Below are 13,235 nucleotides of genomic sequence, written 5' to 3' on the forward strand. Positions count from 1 at the left end.
AGCTGTGTTTGGATGCCACTAACTCCTGGGGAAATATCAGTTTTTTAGCTGCTAAATGTTCCAATATTTTCATAGTTAGTCGCTAACTATGTGTGTCTGCTGGTTGTTGTTGAATGAGTGTACAATCAGTTGACTGTTAATACCAGTCAAAAACGATGCCATTGAGAGCTGTGAGACTGAACCAAAACAATAAAGCAGCAGAGCTGAGAGGACCTGTGAGCAACACTTATACTATTACCCCTTGCCAAAAAAATACAATATGTGGTCAAATTTAGTTGTTCATTCACTTAAATAACACCTTATATACACAAACCAACTTTGCCCAGTCCCTGATCTCAACAAAAACTTTCACTCACCAGCGGATCTGACTCCATTGTGCTAGGTGGAGGTGTATCTTTGGGGGGCTTCTTCTCTTCGCTGGGTGGACCTATACTGGGGGGAGGTAGGTGAAAGAGCCTGGACTGGTCTTGCTGTGCATTGGGCCACGGAAGGGTTCCTCTCACCCACTCCACTGGATCCTCCCATACTGCCTTCTGCCCATGAACCTGCGAATACAAAGTCAAGTGTAAAACAGTAATGAAGTTTAGGAATTTACTTCTTGATGTTAACACTGATGTTTGGGGGTTGTCTGTGTGTGTTCACCTTGATGCCGTCTTTGGCCCCCTCCTGCAGGTACGGTATTATGGAGTGGTTCCACAGGTCAATGAACCACTGCCTGAACTCTGCCACTGATACTGGGCATGACAGGAAGAAGCAGGGACCTGAGGGAGGCAACACTATCTGTTAGCACATCTCTTGATCTAATAAACAATCAGATTTTGCCCCGTTCCTTTATTTCCCAACCCCTTGACTGACCCCTGTGTCCACAATCTCACAATCTCTCACCTATGAGGAAATCTGAAGTGCTGTGTTTCTCCAGGAAAGTGTGGAGATTGTACCAGAGCTGAGGGATCCAGTCCAGCACATGGAGGAGAGCCTGATGCTGCGCTGGGTCCTGCTCCTCCTCCTGGTAGCTTTCAACAGCCTTACGGTGCAGGTACCTCAGCAGGAACCCGTTAGCCGGTTCCACATTGTTAGAGAACATCACCATCCTGTGGCCACATGCAAGAAGTGTTTCTTTTAATCTGTATGAGAGCTTAATTTTGTATTTAATAATGTCTTAAAGTAAGAGAAGTTATTGTGAAATTTGTATGACTTTGTTCTCACCTGAAACTGAGGTGCAGACTGTGGTTAGATGTCATCTTCACAGGCTGATTAGTTGTTCCAATGATGTAAGGACTGAAACATCCACAGATGACACAATGGTTAATTTTCAAATCTTACTTCAGCTTTTTAGTGAAATGCTGTAACTATTCAGCATGACTCACCATTTATGATACTTGCAGGTGAGTGCTCCGTTGACAAGCTCAGTGATGGCTGCTGCATCACTGATGTCATCTATGATGACAACTAACGGCATTTCTCCTCCAGTGTCTCTGTCAATCTGATTTGCCAGATTGGACAGATATAACTGCAACTCCTGTGAAAACAAAAATAGTCAGTATTTATATCAGTGCATAAAAAATACTTCAAAATAACTGACTGACAAAAATCCAGAGTCATGAGTTACCTTCTGTGTCTGACGATGCATGTTGAAGGTGACAGCAGCACAGCGGCCCTCGAGACAGGGCTCATGCTCAGCCTCACACGAGTCAGTCTGGCTGCGCTGTAGGAGGTAGTGGGCCAGACGCTGGGCCAGGTAAGTTTTCCCTGTCCCACTAGGCCCCGACAGAACCAGGCGCCTGTGCTTTAGCAGCAGGCTGATATAGTGCAGCATCATGGGCTTAGGAATCAGAGTCTCAAACACCAGTGAGTCAACACATTTTTCTCTAAGACCTGGAGAGAGGCAGAGACACATGACAGAGAAAAGAGAAGAAAAAGAGAAGAGAGGAAGGATTTATATTGCATTCACTATAGAATACTTGTAAATACAGGATAAACTAATTTTCTACAAGTCTCATTCTTTACATGTATGCTGTCCATTCCCCTAAGCAAACAATAATTATTTAAAACTGTTTTTATAACATCCAGACAAGAACTGGCTTTTATTAATTTCAGTAAGGTAAAAGATTTGACTTGCTTGAGATAGGTAAACAAATCACAATTGACATTTTGTTGCCTTCATTTTATTGTAAAAATTAACACATCATCATGTGTCAATCAAGATGCATGTGTGAAAGCTTTTCCTGTTGGTTCATTTATAGGCATCACAGATTTCACGGTTGGCTGCCAAAAAGAAACCTTTTTAATTAAGAAGTGACCAAATGTTACTAATGTCTATGTACACTATTTTTAAACTTCTGCATTTTCTGATAATGAAATGCTTTTTGACAGCATCATTACTTAGACATTATTTATTGTTGACAAAAAAGTTCTCTATTTTCAGTAGAGGAAACCATCTAACCTTTCAAAGTAACAAAGATGCGTGCTGGACCGTTGCCAAGACAGCGATGAGGTGAGGCCTGAGGTTTGTCCCCTCCTATCACCCTCTGCTCTCCCTGGTTCAGCTGATACATGTTCAGAGAATCACAGGAAAGTCCCAGGCTGGCTGTTGGGTCCACTTGAGTTAGGTAATCCTGAGCAGAAAAAGAAGTGTGAGGACTGATCCACCAGAACTGCAGTGGTACTATCTGTCTAAATGTGCCTAAATAGTGAAAAAAGACGAATGTGGACTCACTCTGAAGGTCTTAGCTATAACAGAGTCCAGACAGGCCCAGTCAGTTGTCCCAGTGACCAGCACTGAGCCCAGGTAGTAGTCCTGCTGCTGTTTACTGTCCTATAGGCAGAGAGAAATAATGCATAAGTTCCCTGCTGTTTGAAAGGCAAGTTGACATTATTGGATATTGTAGCTATCCAAGGTGTTCAATGTGTACCTCTGCTTGGTCTCTGATGCGAACCAGTACTCGTGCACACACCCCTTCCTGCTGAGCCGACACATTTAGCCTATCAACTGGAGACACGTCTGAAAGAAAGAAGAATGAAAAAGGTTTTTATACTAATGTGCATATATGTGAGCTAGATATTGATCAAGCTCTATGTTTGTCTCTTACCTGGATCCTTACAATCATTCAGACTGAGGCTGAAGGACTTGGTGAGGGACATACTCATTGGCTGTCTTAATGAGGGTCCCAGGAAAGAGGCCAGGCCTGAAGGTTGGGAGGTGGAGGAGGTGGGACCAGAACCAACTTTCAAATGGTCATTCTCTGCCTTCAGGTTCTCCACCACTGACTAAAAAACAGGCATGCAAAAACTCAAAATTTAAGTGAACACACAAATGCAATATCACTCACATTGACATAGACGTACTTTACACAACATACGCACACACACACACACACACAAAACAAACCTGCATGTTGTTCATGGTGTCTCTCAGCTGCTCCAACTGATGAGCAGAGTTTAAGGCCTCTAGTCGGATGTCTGTCAGTTCTCTCTCCTTCACCCAGAGCTCTGAACGAAGCTCTGTGACAGCCCTTTCCTCGCAGTCTGTCTCATCTGCTGTCTCCATGATACTGCAAGAGACAAGACGCATTTGTCAGAGCCAGACACCCACGTTGGCAATCTCACTATTGTGCTGCTGATAGGTGCAATAACATCTTCAGGCACTTACACAGAGGAGGTGGCCGATGCAGAGGTTTTGAGGCATGAGGGCAGGATCTCTTCTGCTTCTCCCCCTTCATGAAGCATCTTTGGGGAGTTGGGAGCTGAGGAGTCAGGAGTAGCAATTTCCTCAATGTCTGAGTAGGTTTTGGAGCCTTTCTTAATGCTAAATGCCTTGTTGAAGGAGCTCCTCAGCTATACAGAAACAGAGGAGCAGAGAGATGGAGGGAGGGAGAGACAGACAAACAATTAAACAAATGTTCAGTAATAATAAGATAATAACAACAAGAGAATAATAAGGCATTTATTACTAAGAAGGTAAAAATAAGAAAGTGTTAGGGTTGTTAATTTGACACATGCTAAGCATTACGTCAAAGTCATTCTTGCAAATAGGTCAAAGTCACAGTCAGTACATGTTTTTTCAGATGTTATACCCAGTCACTGAGTCAATAAGAGTTACTTTGTTCACAATACTGACTGCACAAAACTTTGCTGAAGGACAAAATACATAATAAAACATGGTGTAAATGAAGATAAACATGATTTTAAAAAATAATTTAATAAAGCTCTGATGAATAAATGGAGAACTCCAGCATGTCTGCTGATTGCCACTCTAACTGAATTACAGCCATCCATCCAAATTAAATATTCACAGAACAGGCAGCCAATCAGTATTCTAGGAGGTCAATCAGCAGAGATGGAGAGTGCTTGAGGAATGTGTGGCAGTTTAAGATGGTCCATCATGCCGTATGACAGAAAATTAAAGATGCTTCAAAGGGACACAATGACTGCACTCACCTCAAAGACCTAAAACAGCAAAATAACACAACACAGAGGAGGGAGAGACTGGTCATATTTTGTTTTTCATGCTGCTACTGTATCTCATCACTAAGGAGAATGAACTCAGCACAGACAAACACCAAGCTGTAACATCGCTTCACATGTAGTGTCCTGTCATTCTTACCCAGCTCTTTTTCTTCTTCTTCTTGGCATCTTGGTCCTTCAAGCTGCCCATACTCGACATGCTGGTCAGGCTGTTGAGACTGGAGATGCTTTCACATGAGTTCTGACGGCGAATACGCATGTCTGGAAAACAAGAAATCTCAGGATTAAAACACAGGCACATGAGCAGAGAGACAGAAAAAGACGAACGATCAGCTGGTTAATCTCAAAAAGAAAGAAATGCGTGGCCTAGACCTGTAAGTGCCCTAAGATAACTTCCATTGTGATTTGGTGCTATATACATAAAATCGACTTGACACACCTTTCATGTTATCTGGGTTGTTTAAGGCTCCTTGTATGTCCGCCTGGGCTTCTTCATTCTTGACTTTCAGATCTTCGATGGTCTCCCGCAGCTCTGACAGCTCTGTGTCCTGCTCCAAACATTAAATTATTGACAGAGAGTTGCATTGGGATCAATTTGTATCTGCAATACTCAGAGCTGATTGACAGCTTTTATGCTTCTTTTATCATGTAATGCCCATACACAACCAAAAACTGTCATGTTTTCTATTCGCTGAATTATACAGTGATTGAGTTCCTCTTGCAACTAGGACAGCTCAGAAAATGTGTCTAATAATAGAAAAATGGGTAGAAAATGCATATGCCCAACTGATTTTTCCTTAGTAATGAATATATTTTAAATAAACACTGATATATTTCCATATTTTTGTCAGGAGTAGAATTGTTTGATGTTCTACACTATTGCTCAAATCCACAGTATGAGCTCATATACCTGATGGGCTTGACCACCCTCAAATGTGAGAAGTTCAAAAATATAAAGACTCTGGAACAACAGGGCCTCTCTGTGCTGCTTATTGTGTGCTAAATTCGATCACACTCTGCTCTAACCATCTCAAGGTTAAAGATAATGTGCTCCTGGCTGAGCTGCACAGGTCAGTGCGCTGGCACAAACAACAAAGGCTTTTTCTCCAGCGGTCTAGACGGGTGCTTTCAGTGGGAGCAGCAAGGCATGAAGAACTAAGAGAGACTCCCCACATTTATACATAAACACACACTGAACACCGCCTCAGGCTCTGATCAGTTTGTTCACACCAAAACAGATACAAAGGCAGAAGAATGCAGGAATGTGATCTCTGATTCAGGTTCATCATTCAGCCTTAAGTGAAGGCTTTTTTTTCTCTTCTCACACTAAGTAACCCAATGTGACTGCAGCTTGGGCCTCTAACCTACATTCAAGTCGTCACCGCAGGCTGTGATCAAAGTCACCTCACTCCATGTTAGCACACATGCTGCCTGCTCTTAGCCGACCACTCAGCAGATGGGCACAATGATGGAATGCGGCCGGAATTCAGGTTTGTGTGCGTTAGTGTTTGAAAGTGTGGATGTAACGGGTGCTGCTGGGTACCTTCTGTTCATGGCTTATTGACAGACTCTGCAGCCGAGTTGTCATCAGTGCCAAACTTTGCTCAAAGGCGGCCACAAGATTTGCCTGTTTTGGAAAGAATAAAAGCAAGCAATAATCATACATCCATCTCCAAATCATTACAAAAGACACATTTTTCATTTGTTTTATTATCTATCATTGACAGAGCATCATCACCTGTACAGAACAGATTAAACAGATTTTCTTGGACCCTTCCTCCCTCAAATAAAAGGTGTTGAAAAGGCGAACAACAGAAAATGGCTGAACAGGATATATCTTATGGAAATTCACCTCTCTCTCTCTCTCTCTCTCTCTCTCTCTCTCTCTCTCTCTCTCTCTCTCTCTCTCTCTCTCTCTCTGCACCTTTAGCCCAGAGCAGGAAAGAAAAATTACTTTCCATTCTCCTTTCCAGTCATTAATCCAAAATATAATCATGCTGTGATGCATGCATCTGTTTTGCCTATTCACTGCCCTCACCATAATAAGATTTAACAGTATGAAATAAATCTCAGGGGACACATGCGCACACACACTTGATTGATGTGTACTGTACGAATCCATGCATAATGCCTGCTCTGTATTCCTGCACTCCTGACCAATGGAAATGCTGACAGGGTGGTCATACAAAAACAACCTTGTAGAGTAGAGAGAAAGGGCAAGGCACCTGTGTGTGTGTGTGTGTGTGTGTGTGTGTGTGTGTGTGTGTGTGTGTGTGTGTGTGTGTGTGTGTGTGTGTACTGAAGTTAAGTGGCTTGGGTTCCGCAGTCAGGTTCAGGAGGAGGTTAGCATTATTCAGCCCCCGCATGGATAAGAAATTTGCTGAGACTGCATGGAGTTGATCTATGACTGACATACCACAGCTTGGACAATAAATCTCTCTCTGTGTGTCTGTTATTTTGCATCAAGTCTTTGCCTTATTTGAGAACCATGTGAGAGTATGTGAAAGAGGAAAGAGAGAAGATTGGATGGATGGATAAAATACTGAGAGGCAACAGGTTAAAGGATGAGGCTGGCTTGTCAACAAATCAAATGAAAAGACCAAAACCATCAATGTGTTTGTCCATAATGCAATACTTTCAGGCTTTGCTGCCGTGTCTGTGGCAACAATCCCCAACCCCAATGAGGTTCAATCAGGAATTTTAAGATGACACCTTTGGCTTTAGGAAACTGTGTCTTACTATTTTCTTACATCTTTTGTAGACCAGGGGTTTTCAAAATCTAAGGCTGTGGGCCCCCCTCAGATACAGCTTAAAAAAAGGTGGCCCCACCCCCATCATAGTTTATTTAGTTTTGCTTAAATCCTGGATGTCTATGGGATCATGATTATGTTATTTCATCCCATAGACACTTTTAAGCCAAGATATTGCTGTTTGACACAACTTCAGATGACACCAAATACATACAAATCTGTCCTAAGGCATTTCAGACTCTGAGAAAGTGGGAAAAACAGTAAACTTCCCGAAATCTACTGTATCTCTTCATATCTCTTCAACCAAATCACACATGTGGGCTGAACTCCTTTTGATAACTCATGTAATAACTAATGTAATATTTATTCACCTCCAATCATTGAGCTTCCCCTGAACAAGTACTTGAGAAAATAATCGGTTATTCTCTGCTGTGGATTTGGTGCACTAATGAGTATTTACTAATGAGTGGGACTGACTTAAAATAAACTACAGTTCATCACAATGAACATGGTCACTGTAGCAATGATGTGGTTAACATGTTTTCATTCGTTTTTGGATACCAGTGAGCCCTGTGGCACAGTGGAATAAATTATATCAGGCTCTGAATACAATACTTTATTGTTGGTTTTTGGTCTATTTAATGGGATTTGTTAACAATAAGAAAAATATTAAATACCACCAGACTCATCTTTTGTTGTTGGGGCCTACAAACTGGCACAAAAAGCACCAATATAACTAGAGCATTATTAGGCTGGCCTGGTACACTAATCGAATCTAGGTTTAATGTAATATGATATTCTTGTTTGTTTATATATTAAAATAAATGGCATATATTGTGCAGTCAGTTCCTATAACCAAAGGAAAAGAACAACAATTGAGGAAAGCAGTGAGAAACTAAAGAACAACAAAGCTAAAGGCACCCTAACATTGCTCTATTGTTCAGCGTATGCTGTCTCTATGAGTATCAGTTACCTACGCCTCAGGGTAGATGTCAGTTTGATGTGGGCAGTTCATCAATTGACAACTATTGGGGTGTAAAAAAAAAAAGGGGGCCACTAATAACGCTTCAATCGCCTCGAGATAAAAAAAAAAAAGGTTGTTGTTTTAATAATGATGGCATGACAATTTCATTCAAACCAACGTGTCTGGTTGCACAGAGTAAAGTTTTCTCCTTATTTATGATCAGATTACTGATTACAGCATGTACTGATAGATTAATGATAAGTAAATTAGTAGATAAACAATACATACATTTGCTGACAACTGCGTGGTCAGGTTAGACACTTTCTCCTGGGACGATTCCAGCTCCCTCCTCAGCTTGCGGATTTGCTGTGAGGAGGAACAAGTATGTTTTATTATAAAATAACCAAGGTTACTAAAATTGACAATGACTGACATTACACACAAGACTAGAGTGGGTGGCGTTCATGAAATGAATGGCAGACTTGTTCTTCCAAAGACAAAAGGGATGAAAGTGATGGATGAAAGCAGAGAAATGAGACTGAGGAGAAGAAAGAGCGGGAAACACTTACCTCTCCCTGAATCCTTTCCTCAGCCTTTGGAAGCAGGGGGAAGAAAAGTCAAGACATTAGAGAGAGATGAGAAAGACAAGAAGAGAAGAGAAGAGAGGAAAGGAGAGTGGAGGAGAGGAGAGGAGAGAAGAGAGGAGAGGAGAGGAGTTTTGTTTCTAGTGTGTACTATTGAAAGTGTAAGACGAGAGGAAAGCATCGCTGTACGCAGAAACATCCACATACACAACACATAAACACACACCACATACTGAACTGTAGCTACCTGTGCTTGCATGCCGCTCACACTCACCGATGAGTAGGTCGATGAGGCATTGGATGCCAAAGAGATTACAGACCCATGAACTGAGGAGAGAAAAAACTATCATTTGAAACAACAAAATAAACCAATAAGAACTAGCAACACAGAACAGTATATAAGTGATGTCAAAATAATATCGTGGTTTCACCTTCATCATTAGGCTCCTTGTCCCTAAAGGATCCAGACCGAACCATTCCCATGCTCCGGGGACGTTCAGCCAGTGACAGCGTGCTGCCCAGCGGAGACGCTCCATACAACTCCAGAGAAGCATCATGCGTAGGGATGCTGTTTGATCGAGTCATTCTTGGAGGTCCACCAACAGGGCTGGGTACTAATGAGAGAGCAGAGGGGTCAAAAGAAAAGAAAGTTACCAACATTATACAACATACATTAAACAAGTATTCTTCAAAGTGTGTGCGCATTAGTGTATACACACCCATACTGGTCTTAGAGGTGCGAGGCAGGGAGGTGGGTGAGGACAACAGCGGGAGAGTGAGCGAGTCGGTCATACTGAGAATAGTATGAGAGTGTCGCCTTTCTCCTTTCTCCTTCCCTTCCTCCTCAACTTGGGTAACACTGCTGAAACTACACAGACAGAAGACGAGGTCAGTGCAGTTACTGATAAATGTCAGTGTAAATAAAGAAACTGTCAGTCATTGCGGGGGTACTGTTTTACACTAGCTTTCATATACAGTGTTGTACAAAGTCTGATGACATTTGGGAGCATTGTGTAGTGAAAAAAATGTTTCAGTTGTGCAGTAAAGCACAAGTAGAGCACAAGAGGTTTGTGAATTTTGCAAAAATTTAAATTAAATTAAAAATGCATTATACATTTAGAACCATGACTGTGAACAATGTCATCTTGACATTTTGCTACAATACAAATATATGCAAAGAAGATTAAACAAATAACATAAAAGTATTGCAGGGCCCACCTCAGACCATTTCTCTTGTGATATTTTATGCTGCAAATCTTTTAACGAGCAGAAAGACAGAGTGTTGACTGTACCATAGGACACAATGAGATATAATTTTGAGAGTATTAAAGCAGGATTTTATAATACAAATGACAGGAGAGATGTCTTACAGCCCTGTGGGCAGGATTAACACAATCTGTCTTTCACACAGGATCTTATCAATGGGATCTCTCCATGTATGTAATTAAATGGCCAAGCCTAAATTGCGTCACACTGTCAGTGCCTGAAAGCTGGGTGTATGAGAGTGTGCATGTACAGTATGTGTGTAACTGTGCAGAATTTGTGCATTCACTTACCTTAAACCTTTCTTTGGCAGTGTGTTTCTGTCTCTGTGAGAACTGTGGAGATTAAACAATGTCATTATTTAACCACTGGTGCAGGGAGTTATTAAACTCTCAAGAACAGCCAACCAGCACAAAGAAGCACAGTAAGACTGGCAGACAGCTGGTGTCAACCAGTAATTATGATTTCAGCCAGTGGGAACGGTGCAACACTGATAATAGGCCTCTAGTAATAACAGCTTAGCAACCCTCCAGTCTGTGTGCATGCATGTGGTTGCCTTTACTTGGTATTTAAATTCCTAATGTAAATAGGATTTTTAGCTTTCTCTTTAAAACAATTAATATACAAGTAATGCAAAACATATATTTCATAATATTTGGCATCACATACAGCATTTACAGTGCAAAACACTTAATTTACAACATATTTCAATTGTAATAGTGTAAAAGTCATTGGATGATCATGTTGAGATATTCTTATTTTATGTTTTAAGGATAACTGTTTTGAAATGTGGTTGTCTCAAATGTTCAATCACAGTTACAGCTATTACAGTCGTATTCAAACAAGTTGTCTTTATCTAAAATAATATTCCTTGATATATTCTAATTTATGAGTTGTTTTAATTTTTGTGGATGCTAATTATCTCTCGTTCGTAAATGTGAATAGGTGTTGTCACTAGCACTTCATAAATGCCACTGCTGTCAAAAAAACCTGTCCGCTCAAGCAGGCAAGGGAAATGTGTGATTTTAGTGTAGAACAAAGTGAATATGATATCAAATCCTCTCCCTGTCCACTTATGCCTCCTATTAAACAATACATTTCATACAGTTCCTCATGTGACCAGTAGGTGGAGCTACGTAGCAGTATAAATGAAACGTGGATGACAAAACATCTGTTGTGCTTGTATACCTACGTGATATGATTGAGTTTAAAATCTGTGTGTGTATCAGCAGAACTCAATCTTACCTGTCTGTTAGAATCATGGATATTTTACTTCCGGAGCTCCAGCTGGCAGGAGGACCTCTGTCTTCCTGTCTATCTTTGTCTCTGGACTCTAAGGTGGTGTAGCCTCTCACCAAAGTTTCCCTCCCATTCCTCTGTTGCGGTTCTGGTGCCAGGCTCATCTGGAGTGGCAGAGACTCCATACTGCGATGCAGCCCAGATAGTCGAGGATAGAGCAGAGGAGTGCTGCTCCCATCACTTCCTTCAACCCCGAGGGAAGAGACCTGCCTAGGCCCCAACCCAATCCCAGAGCCTGAGAAGCAGGACGAGGAGTTGACATTAAGCAAGGGGGCAGGACTCGGGGTCAGGCAGTGGCCAGTGGAGCTGACTGCTGAGCTGGCTAGGTCTTGGAGCTTTGAGTAAGGAGGAATCTTAGGAGGCATGGAGTCCTTAACCCCAACATCCAAGCTGCTGGAGTTCAGTTTGTCCAGCTGGGCAATAGATAGAGGCTTTGTCAGGCTGCGCACACCAGATAATCTACAGACAATAAAAGACAAAGTTGAAGCCATGAAAATTATATTCATACTTTTTTTATGTGAAAGAGTGAATGTGGTGAAACATTACTGGGAAATTACAGTATGTATATTTTGTTGTAGTATATGAGCCTAAGTACCTGTGATTGTTGGGTGAGGGTAAGTCTGTACCCTTGCTACTGCTGGGAGGTCTCAGACCCTGCAGCTTTCCTCCGTTCTCTGAGGGGGTCTGAACAGGAGTGCCCTTCAGAGACCCTCCTCCACACTCAGAGTCAGACACAACAGCTTTGGCTTTGGCTCTCTCTTTCTCCTTCTCTCTGTCTGTTTGATTGACAGGACTGGGACTTGGGATACCACGACCCCCTGCCTTACTCAACCCTGGTCCAGAACCGAGCCCTGAGGTGTGCTCTTTGAGCTTCGAGCCCAGGGGAGCTGTGCTGGAGGGTTTGATCAGCCCAGAGCCTGTGTCCATGGTGGTGCTCACTGGACGAGCCGAGCTCGGCCGGGTTAGAGTCAGGGTGCTTGTTTTGGCCGGGCGAGGCAGCGAGCGATACTGGAGAGACGTCCTTGCATTTGGAGACAGAAAACCACTCTGGTCGCTGCTTGACACATCTAGACTTGTCTTACGTCCTCCACCACCACCACCACCACCACCAGCACCTGGTTTAACAGGAATGCCAGACGTTTTGGGAATCTTTCCCACAGTTGCAGAACCGATGGGTATGGCACTGCCGCCTGTACTCATCCCAGTGGTATTGTTTGTGCCATTACTGGTAGCTGCGGGGGGCTTCTTGAAGCCAAAGTTTCCACCAGCTGAGGGCCTGACCAGGCCGGACGGAGGTTTACGTTGCTCAATAGCACCAGTGCCATTCCGGTGGTCTTTACCGGCATCAGAGGAGGAGCGCTGAAGACCTGAATTTTTCACAGCTAACCGAGACTTATCCATGGGCTTCCCATCTGACTTTACTGTACCTAGATAGGAAAAAAGACATAAAGAATCAGTGATGAGTAGCTTGAACAGATTAATGCCTGGACAGTCTCTCGTGGTGAGTGAGACTAAGCACACCATATTAGGATGTGTTATCTTATCTGAACACCTACGAGGTCTGACTGTCTGCTGATGAAAACAAACTCTGTCTGAGCAGACAGACAGTGTGTAGACTCACAGCCAGCTTCAAGCTCACACACACACTGTTATCATGCAGTTACTCCTCTTTTCCATCCTGATGAACTAAAATAGTTTTCTCTGGCTTTCCAGTAAGTGTATGTCTGTGTGTCACAGCTGCAGAGTGCTGAGATTAACATATGCATCATAGCTGTGGAAAACTGTCTGCGGACACAAAACTGCATGAAACACCCAGTATAACCAAATTTCTCCACTCTTTGACGACTCTCTGGGGAAAGAGGGTGGAATGAGTGACAATTTGGTGGAATAGAGGTTAAAGTAAAATTCAGC

At 42.5% G+C, this 13,235-nt stretch overlaps 1 protein-coding gene across 1 annotated transcript in view; it reads right to left on the minus strand.

Moving 5' to 3' along the window:
- LOC133987477 (neuron navigator 1-like) overlaps positions 1 to 13,235 on the minus strand; it is an 86,384-nt gene that overhangs the window by 3,389 nt on the left and 69,760 nt on the right. Inside the window, exons 8-31 of the mRNA XM_062426862.1 lie at positions 11,920 to 12,751; positions 11,271 to 11,783; positions 10,319 to 10,360; positions 9,482 to 9,630; positions 9,194 to 9,376; positions 9,037 to 9,089; positions 8,748 to 8,771; positions 8,467 to 8,544; positions 6,008 to 6,091; positions 4,904 to 5,012; positions 4,604 to 4,725; positions 4,438 to 4,446; positions 3,650 to 3,834; positions 3,389 to 3,551; positions 3,090 to 3,267; positions 2,913 to 3,001; positions 2,717 to 2,815; positions 2,444 to 2,615; positions 1,610 to 1,875; positions 1,368 to 1,519; positions 1,207 to 1,278; positions 886 to 1,091; positions 643 to 761; positions 357 to 545 (exon numbers count right to left, since the gene is read on the minus strand). Of these exons, the coding sequence (XP_062282846.1) occupies positions 357 to 545; positions 643 to 761; positions 886 to 1,091; positions 1,207 to 1,278; positions 1,368 to 1,519; positions 1,610 to 1,875; positions 2,444 to 2,615; positions 2,717 to 2,815; positions 2,913 to 3,001; positions 3,090 to 3,267; positions 3,389 to 3,551; positions 3,650 to 3,834; positions 4,438 to 4,446; positions 4,604 to 4,725; positions 4,904 to 5,012; positions 6,008 to 6,091; positions 8,467 to 8,544; positions 8,748 to 8,771; positions 9,037 to 9,089; positions 9,194 to 9,376; positions 9,482 to 9,630; positions 10,319 to 10,360; positions 11,271 to 11,783; positions 11,920 to 12,751 (4,088 nt within the window). The remainder of the gene's footprint in view (positions 1 to 356; positions 546 to 642; positions 762 to 885; positions 1,092 to 1,206; positions 1,279 to 1,367; positions 1,520 to 1,609; positions 1,876 to 2,443; positions 2,616 to 2,716; positions 2,816 to 2,912; positions 3,002 to 3,089; positions 3,268 to 3,388; positions 3,552 to 3,649; positions 3,835 to 4,437; positions 4,447 to 4,603; positions 4,726 to 4,903; positions 5,013 to 6,007; positions 6,092 to 8,466; positions 8,545 to 8,747; positions 8,772 to 9,036; positions 9,090 to 9,193; positions 9,377 to 9,481; positions 9,631 to 10,318; positions 10,361 to 11,270; positions 11,784 to 11,919; positions 12,752 to 13,235) is intronic.

Source organism: Scomber scombrus, chromosome 10 (assembly GCF_963691925.1).
Source record: "Scomber scombrus chromosome 10, fScoSco1.1, whole genome shotgun sequence".
NCBI classification, from domain to species: domain Eukaryota; kingdom Metazoa; phylum Chordata; class Actinopteri; order Scombriformes; family Scombridae; genus Scomber; species Scomber scombrus.